Source organism: Cyprinodon tularosa, unplaced genomic scaffold (assembly GCF_016077235.1).
Source record: "Cyprinodon tularosa strain WSP-4 unplaced genomic scaffold, ASM1607723v1 ctg552, whole genome shotgun sequence".
Lineage (NCBI taxonomy): Eukaryota > Metazoa > Chordata > Actinopteri > Cyprinodontiformes > Cyprinodontidae > Cyprinodon > Cyprinodon tularosa.
The window spans coordinates 77,980-100,045 of record NW_024039288.1 but is presented as its reverse complement, the minus strand read 5'-3'; the positions used below and the strand labels follow the sequence as shown (position 1 = coordinate 100,045).

Here is a 22,066-nt window from a genome sequence, read left to right as displayed (position 1 = left end):
ATAACCTGAGCCACTCTAACTATAAGCTTTATCAAAAAAGACAGTTTTAAGCCTAGCCTTAAAAGTAGACAGGGTGTCTGCCTCAATGACTAAAACTGGTATTTGGTTCCACAGAAGAGGAGCCTGATAATAATATTTCGTCGCTCTGTACTTGTGAAAGTGTAATGACAATAAAAGCTGGGAAAAAAAGTTAAAAGTCAGTATACCTGAGTTAATTCCAAGTTATATGACTCTGTTCTTTAGCTCTGTTTCTAAAGTCTTCCACTAAAAATTAACCGAACATGTTTTGTTTTTTAAAGCGGGTGTAACTGACAGGAAAACAGTCGTCATCCTTGGCTCCTGCAGCTGAAAAATGTTTTTTTTTTCATTTTCATAGCCACAAAATGAAGGAACCGTGACCTCCGACCCTGCTGCGTCCAGCCCTGCTCACCCCGCCCCTCTGCTCAGACAAACGGCTGCTCCATTCAAACAAACTCCGCGCTCCGGGATGCGACAGTCTCTGTAGACCGAGAGAACGGCGGCTTCAGCGGCATCAACACACCCTTTGATCTTAAAAAAAGAAAAAGAAAAATCACGCACACGCAGAGACACGCAGCGGGGCTTGCAGGAACTCTCACTGAGCGCAGTCTGCTAGCGGGAGGCTAACGGCTAACAGCACCGACATGGCGAGCGCCTCGTACCACATCTCCAACCTGCTGGAGAAAATGACCTCCAGCGACAAAGACTTCAGGTAAACCCAGCAGCGGTGGTTCCGCCTTACTGGTCTTACTGGTTCCGGTTTGAGTTGTTGCTGTTCAGCGCTGCATTTAGTGGAGCTTCATGAAGGCCTGTGGCTAACATGCTAACTGCTAGCCTCCACCTGTCTGATCAACGTCATGCTGCTAGCCTGGTAGTTAGCCCTAAAGCCTCGGGTTTGATCTGACAGTGGGTGTTTTGGTGTTAGCTGTCGGTTAGGAGGGCGGTGAACTGTAAAGCTGCAACCAGCTGGTTAACATGATGCTTAACAAATAGCCGAGCTGCGGCTAAACGGCCATTGATCAGCAGTTAGCCCGCCTGCTAGCTGGTTACCAACAACTTCAGTCATGCAGCAGATCTGTGAATTTCTGCTGGATTGAATCTGGATCTGGACTCATAACTCTGCTCCGAGATTTACGTCACATCAATTTTCCAGTTGCAAGACTGGGAAAAGGTTGGATTGAACTGTTAACGGTTGTGTTCAGCAGATATGCTAACTATTATTAGCAGCAGTAGCCTGTAAACATCCTTTCTCCGACTGTGGCTCAGAGGGAATCCATAGCAACATGTCTCCAGCAGAGGTTAGACACTGATGTCTGTGTTTGGTGGATTCAGGGAGTTCATAATCAGCCAGGATGCAGATCAGTTGTTCATACCTGCAGCATCAATGCCTTCCACATAGGAGGCGGCCATATTGGATTTATAATCCAGTATTGCTCTGGGACCTTGGACTTTCCCAAACTTGAGTTTAGTCCTTGGTGAGGAGTTGAGCAAATCTTCAGACATGGAGTTTAGAAATCCAGCTTCTGAGTGGATCAACTAACTAAAACCCAACACATTTAATGGAGACTATTAAGTAGTAATAATGCATCTAAGACTAATTCTGTTTCAGCTGATCTTCACTCAGGGGTTTGATCAACTGTAGGGTGCTCTGCTAACTTGCTCTGAAGCAAAAGCCTCCAGAAATCTGAGAGATTATGAACTAATAAAGAAATTTAAAAAGCCAAGATTTGCCTGAATGTAATGCTACGCTCAGACCGCACGCGCTGCCGCGGTTCTCAAAGTGTGTGGCGCGACCCACTGGTGGGGAATTGAGACGTGACAGGTGGGGCGCGCCAAGTTCCGGTGTGTGTGTGTTGTGTGACTATAAATGTAGAACTTGTGAGAGCAAACTGTCCTTATAGCTGTATGTTGCCGCTTTTTAGACCAATCAAACCCACAAAGTAATCATTACTAGCCTACATGCAGTCTAATTAAAAGAACATTAGATATGAGAAACATTTCACCTGGAACTGAAGTGCCAAAATAATGATTGACGTGACGTCGGCATATTATTTGTAACGGAATAAACTTTTGCGCCCCAGTGTTGCCAACTCAGCGACTTTGTCGCCATATTTCAGACCCCTCCAGCGACTCTTTTTCAAAAAAGCGACTAGCGACAAATCTAGCGACTTTTGGAGACTTACGTGAAAGCACGTATCGTTCCTTTTCTTGTCCTCCAGCGGCAGGTGCTGCCGTGGGGCGCCTCCCCCATCCCAACCCCGTTCTCCCCCGCTATCGCAGGAGTCCCTCTCAGCGCTGCAGTAAGGGACACAGCATGTTTACCCTCAGCGTCCAGACTGCAAATAAAGCGCACATGCGCCGGGATTGGCGGCGCAGGTTGATCATAAATAACTGAATTTGAAATATTTTATCTTAAATAAATAACGGCGTTTGATTCACACAGCCACATGTTCATGTTTCTGGTTTGGAGTGGAGAGGGAGTATCCACTGATCGGGCAGAGAGCTGTGTGCATTCTTCTTCCCTTTGCCACATCATATCTCTGTGAGATGGGCTTTTCAACTGTTGCTTCACTGAAAACAAAATACAGATCTCAGCTGAACATTGAGCATGACTTGAGAGTGGCAGTATCAAGCCTGTATCCCCGTTTTGAGAAACTGTGCAATGCAAAACAGGCTCATTGCAGCCACTAATGCAGGGATAAATAGACCTGTCTTGCCAGATGGATTTCACTTCTTTTCTTTTATTAACAGATTGCAGAGTGGCACTTTAATTTTTTCTATCTTTGAGCTTGATACAAATTTTGACACAGCTGCATTTTTATTTTCTTTATTTTTGAGCTTGCTGTTATTTGATGTAGATAGTTTGTATTTAGATACTACTTGTTACTTCAATAAAATTGGAACATTTTAAGATTGTTTCATATTTCATTAGCATTGTGTTGGGGCGATGGGGACAGGCGGGGCTTGAAAATTCCCCCTTGTCCAAAGTGGGGAATGACAGAAAAAGTTTGAGTACCACTGCGCTAGAGGCAGCAGAAGCAGCTAGTTTACATACAAATCAATGGTTGACGTGCATCAAAAGGTACTGCACCGTGTCTCAGCAGCTGAAAATTTTTGTCATGAGCTTCTGAGAATCTGATGCATGCATCGTGCTTCAAAAGCAGCAGCTGCCGGAGTTGGAAAAATTTAACTTTTGCGGGCCGACTCGCCACATCAACTAATCAGAGAAGCTCATCTGGGAGCTGGCAGGGAGACGGACACAGCACTGCTGATGCAGATCGCTATGATCATTCCTCTGAAACAGTTTATTAATGCCTAAGTTAACTTAAAAGGCTGAAACCTGTCGGCAAAATATGTTTAATTTTTTTATTCTGGTGCCTGCAGTTTGGATTACGTACATGACAAACGTTAACATCTACGTCCAGCCGCTGCGAATGGAAGTGAAAAATGCCTAAGACGTGACCGGGCCAGAGGCTGCGGTTGAAGGGGATTTCCAGGGACAATGCACCACAGGTGTACGGGGGTCTGACGGGCTCCCACAGACAAGTAATATTTGAAGACAGGATCCTAATCTTGATGAACTGACTACACAGATAAAGTTTTCAGGTGGACTTTCTCACTTAAATACATATTAAAACTACTTTTTACCCACTGATCACAGCAAATATAGCAAAGCCGCTTTCTGCCATTGAACACAGGAGCAACAGAAGCACTAGACGCATCTGGACACAATTCCCCTTAATGTGTGCAAGCATCAAAAATGAAGCTTTCAGTGCATGTGGTCTGAACGTAGCATTATTCATTAAAATAAGCCAAGCTACTCTTTCGATTTCATCCACCATTGTTACAGGCATAGGAAGGATAGGGTAGCTCCGCCCAATGCGCACCAGACCCACTTTTTGACCGTGCAGCTAGAGCAGCAAAGATGCTTAAGCTGCGCGTCAGAACTAAACTTGTACAAGCATCAAAAATAAAGCAGCATGCAGGTTTTAACTGCTTCTGCTGCATGAGTTCTGAACGTAGCATAAAGCGAACTTCCTCTTAATATGCATTTCCTTTGCTTCTGTAGACTTTAAAGCATGCTAACGCTGCATTGGACATGGAATCACAGTTGATATTACTGCATTGGTTATATAGCTGAGAACTTTTTCTAAACAACTTTCTGTTGGATGATAGCTGTATAACAGATTGGACAGGAAGTTTAGCTTGTGCCATGTTGTAACTGAAAATGATGGATTGCTTGGATGCTGTATTTGAAAGGATGCGTGTCAGAAAATCAAGAGCAACATGTATTTGCCCAGATTGATGGGGTGTTTGTTTCTGTTAATTTCAACATTATTTTATAGCTTAGTTGCTAACGTACACAGAGTGGTGGAGACATTGGCTGTGTCCGAATGTCCGTCCTTCTCACTAAACACTGTGGAGTGGTTACAGCGTTTTAGACGGGTGTCAGAACGTCCAGTGGATGGAAAAAGCATCGGACTCGATATTTCCCACAATGCGCTTTGAAAAGTAGTGATCATCCATGGTCACTAGACGAGCCAATATATCCCAGATTGATTTGCGAGAGCTCTCCTCGCAAAGTATCATGGGATTTGTTGTGACAGCGACCTGCTATCTGGTAGTGTGAGCGGCGTCTATGTAGTGATTGAGGGATTTAAGGGTTAGGGCGGACCTTTGGACACTCCTACCTCCTTGTTCCTTCTCCCATTGGGTCCACAGTAGATCTCTGTCCAGGGTAGAAGGTAGCGCTGGAGCGAAGTGCTGAATCCAGACAGCCTTACGAACATCAGTACGCTTTAGAGAGACATGAATGTCCCTGGTTGAGTTTGTTCTAGAAGGTTCTAGAAAATAACTATAAAAAAAAACTCAAGTCACACAAATGTAGTGAATGAATAAAGTTCCCGGTACTGAAACCAAAACACATAATAGTGTGACCGTTAGCATGCTTCACACAGAGCACAGGGAGGAAATTATGGATTGTTATTAAACTGTGTGAGGTGGGCCGTGCCTATACCTCCTGTCACGCACAGGATTGTGGGAAACCGTATGGCTCCTAACAGCGACTGAAGCATCAGGAGGTCACTATGCTATTTATGCCTTTCTGCCAGCTCTATTCAGACAAGATTGCCATTGATTACAATTTCAAATGTTTCTTTCATCATTTTCCTAATTATTGGATGAATTTATTATTCAGATCAATTATTGAATCCTTTTGACCCATAGAGTTTCATCAGAAGAACAGACTACCTCCTTCATTATTTTGGTTGATTTGAACTCTTGTTTGCTGTAACATCTTTATATTAACCTTTGAAGCGGAGGGACATTGTAGTCCTGGATATTTGTTATTATGGAGCAGTGGTTTCCTCAGGTTCTAATCAAAGATCAAAAACAGTACGAGCATAATTATCTTATTAATCTTGCAACTGAAATCTTAACAAATGGGTTCATGCAATCGTTTAAATCTGCAACAGAGAGACGTCTAAAACATGCAGGGTAGGGGGACCTGAGGACGACTGTGGCTGAACAGCTGATTTTATCTGTTTTCATTAAATACATCCGGCTGGTACGTATTAGAAATACCGCCTATAATGGTGAGACATTGCTACCCTAAACTCACCAAACCTGTTCTCTCTTCCTCAGAAATTTTTTTTTTTTTCAAAATGTCAGCGGAACAGATGATGTCATATGCTGTTAGCGTTTTTTGGGAGTTAACTGTAATCGTACAGCCTGGGGACGCTAAAACTGACGCACCAAATAACGGAGTCAGCTCTGCTTGTTCTACTACAGGTCAAACTATGGGATGTTTGATTTAAACCGACTCTTTCACTTCCTGCCTCTTTGGTTCATTTTCAGTGATGTGATCAGAAACACTTGGTGTCTGATCTGCTTCTATAAACTCTTGTGTTGTGATCGTTTGTGTTATATGGAAAAAAAAGGTAATCTTTTTTTCCTGCTTTAAAGGTTCAGGATACTTTTTTAATTTTAGATTGATTGGGCGTCTGGGCTTTGGGTCGCTCTGGAGAGTAATACTCCCTGCATAAGTATAATAAAGCTGTTTATATGCATAAAGCACTATGGCGATAGCCGTACTCCTCCACTTGTGAAAAAAAAAATCAAAAATCTAGATAAGCAATTTTTTCTTAAAATAAGTGCATTTGTTCTTGGATTGAGCAGGTAAGAGACATTTTGCCAATGGAACAAGACAATTTACATTTAAAATAAGAAACGACAACTGCATTGTCTTATTTCAAGTGCATATTATCTTATTTTATGAATAAAAATACTCATTCCATTGGCAAACTATCTAATCTACTCAAATGAAGGGTAAATACACTTAATTTAATTTATTTTTTACTTATTTCTAGATCGTTTTTCCAGTGTGGGCTCTTTTTTTAGCATCGAGACAATTATTCTTATTGCCACATTGCCAGACAGGATACTTAAAAAAAAAAATTACATTTAAAAAAATCTTGGTTTTTGCATATTAATAGGTTCCATTGCTAATTTTTTGTACTGTCTTTGTCCAAACTAAGGTTATGGTTTATTGTTTTTCTGCGTGGCTCCAGATTGAGTGAAACAGGAAGTTTAAGCTTTAAAACTAAAGGTTCAGGTCTGACCAGTTAAATGCAACCCAGTCTGTTTGGTAGGAAGGTTAAAGATGAGAGTGAGCATCAATTGATCGATATCATCCTGTCTGGCTGCAGCCTGTTCGCTGTAAAGCAGTGAAAAGGTGCGACTTTGCAGCAGCCGCTGTCGGTCAAATTGCCTCTGACCTCAGAGGAGCGGAGGAGTCGTTTCAGTCCTTATCAGACAGCTTTAATACCAAACCGGCTTCAGCGGCTGCTCTGCAGGAGAGGACGTGTCTTTTTTTAGGTGGAGTGCGGCTGCTGGAGTTTTCATAAATGATCTTCTTAAAGCTTTGCCTCGTGGCTGTCAAACATATGGAAATGAGCGGTCGTGTCTGCAGGATGTGCTGCAGAAGGAAGCATGATGATTGGATTGGACTCGCTGTCAGCGGATCTCATTTAGCATTAAAGGATTTGGATTTGTTGCCAAAAAAAAAAAAGCTTCAGTAAAGAAGTTAATAATAAAACAACTTTAGGTTTCTTTGATCAGGATCTGAAGCAAACAGAAGACATTCATCATAATATTAGAGCGTTTTATGTCTTCCTTCTGGCTGTTTTCCTTCTGGACGCGGCTGAATGCATTCCTGGAGCTCCAAACTGAACCAAAACTGGTGGCCAAATGAGCTGCCGCCCTGATCGGTTCTCCTCCTTTAAATGGGATGAAATGTCAGTTATCCACCACTCTGTCTGTCAGAGGATTTATAGTTTTCCACATCAAACATTAAAAAACCTCCAGAGTTCTGAATATTTTTGAAAATCTTTGTGTATTTTTCTACTGCATGTCTTAAAGAAGGACTGTCTGATAATGATGGGAACTGGAGGAAGCGCCTGTAGATAAACCGAGCATCGCTGTTAGGATGGACGCTCGCTATCCTAGACTCAGACACTGTTTTATTCGGCTAAGATCCTAAGAAGTTGGGTCAACCTTTGACCTCTGACCTCTTTCCTCCCCTATAGGTTTATGGCCACAAACGACCTGATGTCGGAGCTCCAGAAAGATTCCATCAAACTGGATGACGACAGCGAGAGGAAGGTCAGTGTGAAGCAATGGATTCGCAGCCATGGCGTTTTAGTTGATTGGTTAATTGACTGTAATGACCTACAGGTGGTGAGAATGATCCTCAAACTGTTAGAAGACAAAAACGGAGAAGTTCAGAACTTGGCCGTGAAATGGTGAATAAAACTTCTTTTTAAATCATTTCTGTGTTTGAGTTTCTCCCTCGCTGGCGTCTGTAACTGTGGGTGTGTTTGTTTCGCCAGCCTGGGCCCCCTGGTCAGCAAAGTGAAGGAGTACCAGGTGGAGACGATCGTGGACACTCTGTGCACCAACATGCTGTCGGACAAAGAGCAGCTGCGAGACATTTCCTCCATCGGACTTAAAACTGTGATTGGAGAATTACCTCCGGCCTCCAGCGGTAAAAACACACAAAATAAGATCAACCAACTGCAGCAGCTCTGATCTATGATAAATAGAAACAGGAGTAACTTAACCTCCTCCTCAGCAGATATTCCTTCTTTGCTTTTAGTTCTGTTTCTACATCAGTTCTGATAACTAAACAATTTGACTTGGAAATAAAAAAATCGGCTTATTTATCTTTGGAGATATTAAGAATAATGTTGTTTTTGAGCCCTTAAGAGCTACAAAAACTAAATATTCTAGTTTCTGTCAATGAAATGTTGTAATTTAAACCAATGTGATCCTTATATCAGAAAAAGTGATCTAAGAATAAGAAAAAAAAATTAAAATGTGTGCATTGCCCTTAATTTGAGCAGGTAAACATGATCGGCCACTGGAATCAGTCCTTTGGTCTAAAAATGAGATAACTGGATATCATTAACGTAAAATAACCTTAGTTTTTTTATTTTAAACATAAATCCTGATCAAAAAAGGAGAATAAAGGTATAAAAGGTCTTCCTCCTCGGTTTCCCTGCTGATGGTTTCTCCATGTCTCCACGCTTCAGGCTCTGCTTTAGCTGCCAGTGTTTGCAAGAAGATAACGGGTCGACTGACGAGCGCCATCGCCAAACAGGAAGACGTGTCGGTGCAGCTGGAGGCGCTGGACATCATGGCTGACATGCTCTGCAGGTACAGAAACACCCGACAGCTCAGATACGCAAAAATAAACCAGAATACAGGCTGGAGGACATTGATGGAGAGAAACTAGCATTAAAAAGGAATCTGTCTAATTTTTCTGAAACCGGCTGTGAGCAGAGGGATTCATGCAACCATATGATGGAAAGTTTAAACCTCCATACAGAACACGGGCTACGTCTACCTTCTGGTGTTAAGACATTCCTAACCCTCAGAACAAGGACATCCTTTTCAGTTCGTCCACATCTTTAACTCATCTTATGGATGATTTTGATCCATTTTATGAAGATGCAGCTGTGTAACCAGTACAGTGGAGAAGTCGTTTGGGTCAGGCTTGTTTTTTAAAAATGGTCCAATCTGGGCGTGCTTTGGTGGCGCAGTGGTTAGCGAGCATGACCCATGAATGGAGGTCTAAAGGGTTGGTTATCCTCCCGCAGCAGTGTGTCGCAGTGAGCATGATGCAGATATTTTGGATTTATGCCCAATATTAAAGCATTATCTGCGCTATGTTATTCCACGCCACAATGCAAGAGGGACAATTAGGAACTAGCTGTGGGTCTAGATACGTGAGGAAGTGGGGGCAACTTTGTCCGACAATGGAGGGAAATGAGGGTGAAAAAGAGCAAGGATCCAGTCGAAAAAAGGTCCCAGCGTTCTCACGCACCTTGCTTTTCTAGCTGGTCCAACTTCACGAGTTGTTTTCCACAATCGCGGTCATACAAACAAAACAAGCCGGTAAGATACCAAACAGGAAATACGCATAGTGTAAAGGGGATGTAGATTTGACCAATCAGAGGCCTCCTGTCTTTGTGGTCACCTACAATTTTGGAGAGCTGCAGCAGAGTGTCTGCGGAAGGGGCGGGGTACATCTGTGTTCACTGCGACACACGCAGATGACCTGGTTTCTGAGCATAAACCAGCCTTTAGTCCTCGATGCGGCCGACCTGGGTTCAAACCCAGCCTGTGGTCCTTTGCCGCATGTCTCGCCCCCTCTCTCATACACCCTCTCCTGTCAGCATACTATCCAAAAAACTGCCACTAGTGCTGTAAAAAAAAAACCTAACAACTAGCAACTGTTGTGAATCTGATCTTTAGGTGAGCTCAGGTTAGAGATCTGGGTGACGAAGTCAGAAGGTCACATCTTAAACTAGGCTTTGAACGCGTTGTTTCTCCTGGTTGTTGCTTTCTTAAAGTTTTTAAACGTTTGTTTATGTCTCTGCAGACAGGGCGGCCTGTTGGTGAATTTCCATCCCTCCATCCTCAGCTGTTTGCTCCCTCAGCTCACCTCCCCCAGACTGGCTGTCAGAAAGGTACGTCTCCTCCTCATATTCAACACTTCCTCCGTGTCCCAGTTTAACCCTTAACAGACCTCTGGATTAGCTGAGCGTTTTACCGTCCTGGAACGGTGAGACGCGTCCTCCTCCAACACGGCTGAATTAAATGGCTGAATGAATCTTCAGCATGAATCTTCAGCATTAGCTCATTAGCGTCCAGCTAATGAGCTAAATATTGAGGGAAGGTTTAAAACAGCAGGACAAGAGTTCTTTGAGGACTGGAGACGATCCATCTATGAAACATGTTTTTGTTTCTTCTCTTTTTATCCTTTGATCTAAACCCCTCAGGATCCTAACTATGCACTAAACTCTGCCCCCTGTGGTTCAGGAGGATCATTGCTTCAACTTGTTTTTTTGTTTTGTTTATTTAAAGTAAAGTATAAAATAATGTAAGCACTTTTTGGTTTACAGTATTTAGAAACATTCGTTTATAATTGGAGTGAAAGAGATGAGAGTATTTAATGCTCACTGCTTTACTAGATTTACTTATAAAATTACAAATAGATTGACACTAAGAATAAAAATGTGTGTTTGGGATCCAAATATACATGTTGCCACATTTGGTCTTTAATCAGTTCAAAAAGTCTCTCCTCACTCCTCTGTTCATTCTCTGGTTACCCCTGGCTGCCTGGATTACATTCAGGTATCTGATGTTAGCCTACAAAGTGCTTAAGGCTACGGCTCCCGTCTCCCTGAATCCTCTAGCAAAGGCTTATGTCACAACTCGGTCACTCCCGTCTGCAATGGATTATCGTCTAGCAGCCTACACCAGGCTTGAAGGAAAAGTCCGATCAGCAAGGAATGATCAATGGATCATTATTTATACCTAAAACTAATAAGTTCATGGTGCTTTAATGAATTTAGTGTTAGTAAGTAAAAAAAAGAAACAATATTTGTCGTCGCGATCAATCAGTCTGGGAGCGGCCATTTTTGCCCAAATATAGTAGCCCCTCCCTCCTGCCATCTCCCAGCAGTGACGTCACGGTGCGGTAAGCCTAGCGCCATTCTCCCCGCTTTACAAGCAGAATCAATGGGAACTACTAGACACATCTGCAATCAACAACAATTATTGAAGATTTCCAGAGGACTTCACCATTGAAATTCACCAGAGCTATAGTGAAACTGACAATGCCCACGTGCATGGCAGCTGGATGCTGGAATACATCGGGGAAAAGTGAAAAAACAAAACAAAAAAAAATACTTATTTCACCTTTCTGATTCCTGATCCTCCACGGACGGGTTGGTCGTTGGATCGCCAACTTGAAGAGAGAGGATTTGCCATCGAACTTCTGACCAGAGAAAAAACCCGTAATATGTAGCCAAAACATGGATCCCTCCAGTAAAACACATTCAGATGAAAATCAATCTCTTAATTAATTAAAAACAAGTATCATTTATTGAACAGTATGAAATAAATTTATATTTAAAGTACTTTCTGAAGTTTAAATTCTGACTGGAGTTTTCCTTTAAGACAGTCCAGTATGTTTTCATGTGTTGTTCCAAGATGGTGGAATGACGTACCAAGCGCTACAAGAATAGCAGCGTCCCCGTCTATCTTTGGGAAGCTCCTATAGAGCCACCTCTTCAAAGAGCATCTCCTTTCCTCACTCTCACCGATAGCTCTGCTGCTCTTTCTGTATTTCCTTCTCTCTCTTTGCTATAACCACTGATTCTGATGAGGGATTTTCCTCTAGAGAGCGTATTATCATTGATAACTGTAACATTGTGTCTGTTTTGTAAGTCGCTTTGAATAAAGGCTTCAGCTAAAAGCATAAATATCCAATGAGCCCTGAGGGTGCGTATGTTCCACTAATCTCTGACTGGGTTTGTTTTCTGGTTTCAGAGGACCATCATGGCTCTGGGCCACCTGGTGATGTCCTGTGGAAACCTTGTCTTCATCGATCTCATCGAGCACCTCCTCACAGAGCTGGGGAGGAACGACAACATGTCAACTACCAGGACGTACATCCAGTGCACGGCGGCCATCAGCAGGCAGGCGGGACACAGGATCGGTGAGGCGCTGCAGGGAGAATTAGAAGATTCTGCTTTCAATCGGACATTGAGCTGACCTCTGACCTGTCCTTTTCAGGAGAGTACCTGGAGAAGATCATCCCTCTGGTGGTGAAGTTTTGCAACGTGGACGACGATGAGCTCAGAGAGTACTGCATCCAGGCCTTCGAGTCGTTTGTCCGGAGGTAGGGCTCAGAGACGCGCTGCAGCTTCAGACGCTTTTCTGTTTGCTGATTGTTTTTTCTGCAGGTGTCCTAAAGAAGTTTATCCCCACGTCCCGACCATCATCTCCATCTGCCTCCGCTACTTGACCTACGACCCCAACTACAACTTTGATGATGAAGATGAGGACGATAACGCCATGGATGCTGAGCAGAACGATGAAGACTACCAGGGTGCTGAAATCAACTCATTTCAATCTGCTGCCGCCATCTTGGTCTGAATCAGGAGTTTGGTGGCGTTCTGGTTGAGTTAGCTTCTGTTGTGTTTCCGCCCGGCCAGGCAGTGACGACGAATACAGCGACGATGACGACATGAGCTGGAAGGTCCGGAGGGCGGCGGCCAAATGTCTGGACGCCGTCGTCTCGACGCGTCACGAGATGCTGCCGGAGTTCTATCGCTCAGTTTCTCCGGCGCTCGTCTGCCGCTTCAAGGTAGCTTCAAACGGGCGGCGATCTGCTGCCGAATGTTTCTGAGGCCGACCTTGTAACCGTCCGCTGCCTGTGTGCAGGAGAGGGAGGAGAACGTGAAGGCGGATGTTTTCCACGCTTACCTGTCGCTGCTGAAACAGACCAGACCGGCTCAGAGCTGGCTGGCCGACCCGGACGCCATGGAGCAGGGGGAGACGCCGCTGACGATGCTGCAGAGTCAGGTGGGGAGCAGAGAGGGCGCCTTTCAACTGAAATGTCAGCTCTGTTAAAGTTTAACTTCATAAATAGCAGCTGCTGTTAAATACTCTGATTTCACTAATCATTCAGTTTTGATCCCTTTATTTTTATTCTTAGTTATAATATAAAGTGAAGTAGTAGAGCAGGTTTGCTGCTCATCAGTAGAAAACAGTCTGAGAGCGCAGACCTCCACCATGCAGCAACATTTCTCCTATATTGTGATTTAAACCTATAGTTAAAACTCACACATGATCTGGATCACTGTCAATCCGTTCGTTGACACGAAGGATGTCGTTAAAATCTGTTCATCATTTTTCAAAGTATCCTATACTCAGACACACTCCTCACTGCTGTATTGCACACTGCTCTATTTGCACTATCTTGTACATTTTACTTTTTATATTTATCCATATTTTTATCTTAAGTGTATATATTAGTATATTTTTTGCATGCCTTATACCCTAGTGTTTTTAGAGATTTTTATAATTTTATTTACTATTTCATATATGTTTCATGTTGCACGACTGTACCACAGAAATTTCCTAGTTGTGAACCTCTTCACTAACAATGGCAATAAACCCGATTCTGATTCTGATTCTGATTCTGAAATACATCACCTCCTAGGCAGCTCCTGTCTGCAGTTTACTGTCTGTGCAGCAGGTGGCACTGTTGCTCACTTTATGATGGTGCAGGTTTTGGTCTGCCGTTCCCACGGTGACAGGAAACCATCAGCATCCTGCAGCACCGACCTAAACAGGTGACAGGATGTATAGCTGTCTCTCTCTCTGTCTCTGATGGTGTCGCTCGCCCTTTGCAGGTACCCATGATCGTCAAGGCGCTCCACAAACAGCTGAAGGAGAAAAGTGTCAAAACTCGTCAGTGTTGTTTCAACATGTTAACCGAACTGGTCAACGTCCTCCCAGGAGCCCTGACACAGCACATCCCAGTACTCATACCAGGTAATACCAGAGGGCTTACTGGGCACAGTGGGGGGGGGCCATCAGTGCATGAAGCCAAACAGTAATAAACTATTTACTCCTATTGAGACCGCTGGGTACCAGATTGGAAAACTATCGTCTCCTAAAGCCTCTAACTGGTCCTTCAGACGTCTGGGAGGGATTTAGGTCCACTTACCTAAATTACCTTCAAAAACAATAGAGTACACATAAAATTATACTGGTATAAGCATTCAATTTTATTTTAACCAGCTCAAAGCTTTTCACCAATAATCCTGCCTCATTATGCCTTTGGGTGTCAGTATTAGACCTTTAACAAGATCCCAGCAACAAAACAAGAAACTAAGCAAAAACATGCAATACTAAATAAAATGCAAAATAAAAAAGGGCTCTTTTGTGCATAATAGAAAAAAAGCAAAATGAAAAAAGAAATTCTCATAAAATTAAAATCAGAGCATCTCCAAAATGTTTGCATTGATCTTTATGTGCTGGGAATTTTAAAGAAGCACAAAAAGTTATACATTTTTGAACATTGCCAAGTTTAGAGAACTTCTGCAAAACCTCTGAACAGACACATCACAGGTATTAGAGCATCTGAACAACATTTTAACGTAATAAATAGGGTCTGTAATTTCCCTCCATCTCTTCCTTTCTCTCATGTGGGATCGCTTTTTCAAACGACGAGGCCAACGTCACCTGCTTCACAGCTGATTTATTTAACCTTCTAATTGGTGTGCTGGGAGACGCTGATATGCAGAGTTTGCAACATTCTTCACTTTGCAGCGGATGACTTTAGGTGGTGAAATAAATTAGTACTGCTACCTTTTGCAGCAGTTTTTGGTCTTGGAAAATTAACGCCTTTTGTTCGACATTCTCGGCGTGAAACCCAAACCTCTGCGTTACATCACTCAGCTGAAACACCTGCTGTCCCCATATTCCGTTTGCCGGTTGCTGTAGTGTGCGAGAAAATAATCCTGTCTGTAGGAGGGGTTTATGATGCATTCAATGTTTGTAGGGAAAAATAGCCTTCTCAGTGAAATAGATGCAGATGGCTCAATGTCATCATACAAATTTGTACTTTTAACTATCATGCGTGTATATTCGATATATCGCGCGTTCCTACTTTAGATTATAGTTCTTTTGCATAACTGGATCCGAGTTTAATACATTTATTTATTTATTTTGTCACGGCAAGTCGTTCTGAAGCAAGAGATCAGGTTCACGTCGGTCCACAGAGCTTTTTCTCTGGGGGTCATTAAGCATTTTTTGTTTCTGGGAGGCGGGTCAGGGTCTGGACCTGGTTAGTCAAACTGAACACAGGAGTTTGGTTGTTTTCATCCATTAAAAGCAGTTTTTCTTCTTTCAGGAGTTAAAATATTAGCTTCTTAATGTCATCAGAATATAATATAATCAAAATATTTTCAGATTTTTTTGACGCTCTTTTCCCATGAAATCTAAAGAAGCTCGTTACCAGAATTTGTTGTCGTGTCTAATCTTAGATTTCTGGTGATTTTTCAATGACTGATAAATAATTTATTTCCTGCCCGCTCATCTGAGATGCTCTTCTTGTCTCAGGAATCATCTTCTCTCTGAACGACAAGTCGAGCAGCTCCAACCTGAAGATCGACGCTCTGTCCTGCCTCCACGTCATCATGGTCACGCACCCCGCTCACGCCTTCCACGCCCACGTCCCGGCCCTCGTACCGCCCGTGGTGGCCTGTGTGGGAGACCCCTTTTACAAGATCACCTCTGAGGCGTTGCTCGTTACCCAGCAGCTTGTCAAGGTGAGGAGGGGTGACCTTTGACCTTCCTGTTAACAGATTCAGTTACAAAGGGTGTCTTCTGATGCATCTATGGTCTCCTAGGTGATCAGACCTCTGGATAACCTATCAGAGGGCTCAGACAGCTTTGACCCCTCCCCCTACATCAACGACCTTTTCACCTGTACGATCAAACGTCTGAAAGCCGCTGACATCGACCAGGAGGTCAAAGAACGAGCCATTTCCTGTATGGGGCAGATCATCTGTAACCTAGGTAACGTCCACCTGTCAATCACATGATGTGATGTCATCAATCGTTGACCCCAGGTCAGATTTTAAGCCCCTGATTGGTTCTGTTGTGCAGGTGACCGTCTGCCGAACGAGCTTCCAGGAACCCTGCTGATCTTCCTGGAGCGGCTGAAGAACGAAATCACGCGGCTGACGACGGTCAAAGGTCAGATCCCGCAGCTTCTTCAGGGCTGAATTTAGCGGCTGTAACGACCACGGGGTGTAAAGCCATTTCCTGTTTTTAGCTATGACGCTGATCGCCGGTTCTCCTTTGAAAATCGACCTGCGGCCTGTTCTTCCCGACGCCGTTCCCATCCTCGCCTCCTTCCTCAGGAAGAACCAGCGCGCCCTGAAGCTCTGCACGCTGGCCGCCCTCGACATCCTTCTCAGGAACTACAGGTAACTCCCACCTGGGCGCCAAGCCCCGCCCCACCAGCTCTCCGTCTCTCTCTCTGCTCACTGTTCGCTTGTTTCCACCCCCTCAGCTCCGCCGTCACTCCTGTCATGGTGGACGCCGTCCTGGCCGAGCTGCCGCCTCTCATCTCGGAGAGCGACATGCACGTGTCCCAGATGGCACTGAGCTTCCTGTCCACGCTGGCCGTGACGCACCCGTCCTCGCTGGGTCAGCTGGCCGGGGGAAACATCCTGCAGCAGCTGATCGCGCTGGTCCGATCGCCGCTGCTGCAGGGAGGGGCGCTCGCCGCCATGCTGGATTTCTACCAGGTTTGGACTGATCTGACTGATGTGACGGACTTGGGCAGCGATGGTCTCTGATCCTCGTTGTTCCCTCTGCCTGCAGGCTCTGGTGGCCACCAACACCTCTGGTTTGGGTTACATGGACCTGCTGAGGATGCTGACGGGTCCGGTGTACTCTCAGAGCGCCGCGCTGCCTCACAAGCAGGCGTACTGCTCCATCGCTAAATGTGTCGCCGCTCTGACCAGAGCCTGTCCCACCGAGGGGCCGGCTGTGGTGGCACAGTTCATCCAGGTAATGAGGTGGAAGGTGGAACATCAGAAGATCTTTTCTTCTTATAACCGAGTTTTTTAATTAATTGCCATTAAAATTTATTAAATCTGATTATCGTGGCATATAAAATACTTTAATTAAGAAAAAAAATGTTCGGAAAAGAAGCTCGAGACGGAGAAAAAGCTATAGAATGGGGGGGAAATGGACATTTCACCAAAAGTGGCTGGAAAACGAGGAATTTGGGGCATGATATATATGAATGAGAGGCATGGGTACTTTTAGGTGACATTTAAATGATTTCTAAGAGCATTAAAAGAGCGTTAAGTCTGATCGGTTTTCCTTCTGACTGACAGGATGTGAAGAACAGTCGCTCCACAGACTCCATCAGACTGCTGGCTCTGCTCTCATTGGGCGAGGTGGGACACCATGTGGACCTCAGCGGCCAACCAGAGCTGAAGACGGTCATCCTGGACGCGTTCTCCTCCTCTAGTGAAGAGGTAAGCTTCTGGTTCTGTAGCTGCTGGTGATGGTTCCACTGTAAACGGACTGAACGCTCCGCCTCGCTGCAGGTGAAGTCTGCAGCCTCCTACGCTCTGGGCAGCATCGCGGTGGGGAACCTTCCAGAGTATCTGCCCTTCGTGCTGCAGGAGATCTCCTCCTCCAAGAGGCAGTACCTGCTGCTGCACTCCCTCAAAGAGATTATCAGTAAGAACTGCCGCTCCAGCTCTGAAGGAACCGCTGAAGAGCGTTTGGTTGGTTTTTAACGTGTCCGAGCGTCTCTCCAGGCTCTGCGTCCGTGTCGGGATTAAAGCCCTACGTGGAGTCGGTTTGGACTCTGCTGCTCAAACACTGCGAGTGTCAGGAGGAGGGGACTCGGAACGTGGTGGCCGAGTGTTTGGGCAAACTGACGCTGATCGACCCTGAAACCCTGCTGCCCCGCCTCAAGGGATACCTGCTGTCAGGTGGTCCAAACGGCTCGTCTTCACTAACTTCTGACCCGGCTGCAGGAATCTGATCCAGATGTTTCCTTCTGCAGGTTCATCGTACGCCAGGAGCTCCGTGGTTACGGCGGTGAAGTTCACCATCTCTGACCAGCCGCAGCCCATCGACCCCCTGCTGAAGAACTGCATAGGTACTGCAGCTGCTTTGACTTTATTTTTCTGTGGAAGTATCCTGAAGCAGTGCGATGTTTTCTCAGTGCTGAGATCTCCTTGTCTTCAAGCTGCCTACCTGCATGTTAATATTCACATCTCTGCCGTTTGTAACCGCGTTCTTCAGTTTATTAAATCTAGATTAATTGTTGAATTGAGATTAATAAATTATTTAATGAACTGTCAGTTTTATCCTGATTGTTTTTTTTTTTTAAACCTTAATATTGTCAGAAACTGTCTAAGAACCCTGTACACTTTAGGAGGAGATATCCCAGAACAAAAACAGTGAGTTGTTTGAGTGGATGGTCTTCCTGCTGGGTTGTCAGGTTTTAATCCGTCCTGCGATGGAAACATCCAGAGAACCACTGGACTCAGATGGACGTCTGGGTTCCAGAGGACGACAGAATCAAAGCTTAAATAAATCAATCTTTTTTTTTTTCAGGTGATTTCCTGAAAACGCTGGAAGACCCAGACCTGAACGTGCGCCGCGTTGCCTTGGTAACATTTAACTCTGCTGCCCACAATAAACCCAGTCTGATCAGAGAACTGCTGGACTCAGTTTTACCGCATCTTTACAACGAGACCAAAGTGAGGAAGGAGCTGATCCGAGAGGTGAGGGGAGCAGCGGCGGAGCGGGTGTGCTGGTGGGCGTGGCTTTGCGCTGACTGAGTGGGTGTGGGCTGTGTGCAGGTGGAGATGGGCCCCTTCAAACACACGGTGGACGATGGGCTGGACCTGAGGAAGGCGGCGTTTGAGTGCATGTACACTCTGCTGGACAGCTGCCTGGACCGACTCGACATCTTCACCTTCCTGAACCACGTGGAGGACGGCCTGAAGGACCATTACGACATCAAGGTCCGTCGCCCTAAACCCTCATTCTGTTTCTTCCAAGTGTGATCAGTTTCAGAGACTCGTGCTTCACTTCTCATTGGTTCTGTTCTAGATGCTGACCTTCCTGATGCTGGCTAGGCTGTCGTCACTTTGTCCCAGTGCTGTTCTGCAAAGACTGGACAGACTGGTGGAACCACTGAGGGCGACCTGCACCACAAAGGTACGTTCAAAAACAACTGTACTGAAAAACATCCTGACCAACGGGCCTGTAGGGGGAAACGTTCGGATTTGGACCGAATTAGAGCATTTCAGACTGAAAAAAACCTGAGATTAAATTAGATTAGAGAAATTTAATAAGAAACTGTTGGACTTTATTGAACTGAAAGTCATGAGTGAACTTAATGTGATGTGTGTGATGCAGTGAGCTTGTCGCAGATATTTTTGATTTATGCCCAATATTAAAGCGTAGTCTGCGCTAAGTTATTCCACGCCACAACGCAAGAGGGACGATCACGAACTAGTGGGTCTAGATACGGCCGAGAATTGCAAGGTATTGGGGGCAAGTTTGTGCGAAAACGGAGGGACAAGATGGTGAAAAAGAGCGGGAATCCAGGTGGACAAAGGGTCTCGGTGTTCCTGAACATCTCGCTCTTCTAGCTAGTCCATCTTCATGAGTTGTTTTCCACAATGGCGGTCATACAAACAAAACAAGCCGGTAAGGTACCAAACAGGAAATACACGTAGTGTATATAGGGATATAGAATTGGCCAATCAGAGGCCTCCTGTCTAGCCTCATGAGACCATCCTGATCTCGTGAGCTTTCAAGGTTTCACTCTCAGATCAGTCTGGAGACTCTCCGTTGAAGAAAATTTGGAGCAGTTCACCAAATGAACGTCCAATCAGCGTTTTTTTTGAGGCGGGTTGAGGTGTGACGCATCGAGAAGCGCGACCGTTCAGCCTAAAGAACATGGCGGCTTCAGCTGATGAAACTAGCGTTAGCGTGGCTATCGAGCAAGTTTTATCGGAATTACAGAGTATTTCTTCACTGAAAGAAGAGCAAAACACTGCTCTGGAGGCTTTTTTTTTTTTTAGAGAAAAAGATGTTTTTGCTCTTCTCCCGACTGGTTTCAGCAAGAGTAGCCTGGCTTGTGGTTGTGTTTTCATCGTCGCTCTGTTAGTCGGTCACGTGCTTCGTTGATCTGATTGGTTTATTTGGCCCGTCTATCACCAACATAGGCCAATCAGCTAACCAGTATTTTTGCCCCTTCCCAAAATTACTGCAACGTAAGGTTTCCAGATGGATATGCGGAGCAAATTCATCTGGCGGATTGAGGTTACCTTCTGTCTGCGGTCACCTACAATTTGGAGAGGTGCAGCAGAGTGTCTGCGGCAGGGGCGAGGACACATTTGCGTTCACTGCAACACACGCAGACGACCTGGTTTCTAATTATAAATCAACCTTAAGGGTGAATAAAATGGGACCGAACCCAACAAATGGAACTGATCTGATAAACTGAAGCCACTCTGTTTTGTGAACCGTTTCCAACCAGTAGAATAAAAATGGCGTCTCTCTGCAGGTGAAGGCTAACTCTGTGAAGCAAGAGTTCGAGAAACAGGACGAGCTGAAGCGGTCGGCGATGCGAGCGGTTGTGGCGCTGCTGACCATCCCCGAGGCGGAGAAGTCGCCGCTGATGTCGGAGTTCCAGTCTCAGATCTCATCCAATCAGGAGCTAGCGGCCATCTTCGACTCCATCCAGAGAGACTCCAGCTCCGCAAACATGGAGTCCATGGACACCAGCTAAATGCGAGGACAGAGCGATTTACCATGATGCACCATCCCGCTGCTGGAGCGCTAACCCCGCAGCATGTTTCCATAACAACATAACACACACACGCACACACAGAGTTATAGTGATACACCCTCTCCTAGCGATCGATTGTTTCCATGATGCATTGCACTGATTTTTGCGTTTGGAAAAGAAAGGAGGAAGATTATCGGACGGCTCACACGGACAAAAACGATTCGAAAAGAAAAACCTAGAAAAACAAAGCTACTCACATGGGTTCAAAGGATTGGCTGATCTTCCTTTGCATTTTTTTCTTTTATTTCTTTTCTACTTAATTCCAGAAAGTTCCACAGGTACTGTAACCTGATTGGCCGCTGCTGAGTGACTGAGAGTTAGAAAGTTACCTAAATGGACCAATAGGGGGAAAATATCCAAAAGAAATCAGCCTCTCCTGCCTCAGGCTGTGGTGACCAATGGGAGAAAGCTCTTTCTTTGAAAATTATATCGGCAACCAATAGGAGGTTTCGGGAGAGAGAGAGAACTGATTGGCGGGGCTTTATTGTTCGTGGACCAATCGGCTTCTCAGTTGTTCTTCTGGCTAAGTAGATGTGCCCTTCTTCAATCTGAGAGGAAAGGAAGAAAGAGGAGAGATTATTGGACCAGGTTCCTTCTGACCAGACCTGACTGGACCACGCTGGCTGTTGCCATGGTTACGTAGAGTAAAAGAAAGTGTTTTTTGTTGGCTGTACTGACTTGAGCTGCCTTAAGCCAGTTCCAGCTGGTTTAATCTGGTAAACTGTGGTTGGATTTTGGTTCTACTGTGTTGCTCTTATCTTAGTCTAATGTGGGTAAACCTGGCCCAGACCGGTTTAAGCCGGTATGGTCTGGTCAGGACAATCCTCTGTTTATCACCCGAGAAAAATAAAAAATGGGTCCATTTCTGCCTGCCTACATACTCCGGCTGCTTTTTGTCTTCGTTTGCATGCCTGTTGTAACGTCTTCCTGTGGGATTACAATCATTAAATATAACGTACATTAATGCGATGGTTTAGGCAGAGTCAGGATTAGGATTAGAAAAAAAAAAGCCAATTCAAACACAGACATCTGGAAACATGACAGCCAAATCGAAATAGAAGTAATGTGACTTTAACAGCATTAAAAAAATCCTAAATTTGATCAAATTCTAGTTACCTTTCCATTTTCTCTTAAACATTTATTATGAAACTACTTAAGATAAAACAATAAAACGTGTGCAAAAACACATTGAAATCCCAGCATGTCAGCACTTATTGGCTGTTAGGAACAAATAACTTCCAGTCTGGTTTATTTCCAGACATTTTAGCCCCTTTTCCTCCT

The 22,066-nt window shown here is 44.7% G+C and overlaps 1 protein-coding gene across 1 annotated transcript; it reads left to right on the top strand.

Annotated features, from left to right (window-relative positions):
• The first annotated feature begins 412 nt into the window (after window positions 1-412).
• Window positions 413-21,665, top strand: cand1 (cullin-associated and neddylation-dissociated 1). The gene is made up of 26 exons (XM_038305199.1): window positions 413-730; window positions 7,605-7,680; window positions 7,753-7,820; window positions 7,908-8,062; window positions 8,610-8,733; window positions 9,962-10,049; window positions 11,917-12,085; window positions 12,163-12,268; window positions 12,333-12,478; window positions 12,585-12,736; window positions 12,814-12,954; window positions 13,788-13,929; window positions 15,502-15,710; window positions 15,792-15,960; window positions 16,051-16,140; window positions 16,220-16,373; window positions 16,460-16,697; window positions 16,774-16,962; window positions 17,295-17,438; window positions 17,511-17,646; window positions 17,727-17,903; window positions 17,978-18,073; window positions 18,535-18,704; window positions 18,783-18,947; window positions 19,036-19,143; window positions 20,501-21,665. Exons 1-26 carry the CDS (start codon window positions 663-665, stop codon window positions 20,723-20,725), a joined length of 3,705 nt encoding a protein of 1,234 aa, XP_038161127.1. The 5' UTR covers window positions 413-662; the 3' UTR covers window positions 20,726-21,665.
• Window positions 21,666-22,066: the final 401 nt, after the last annotated feature.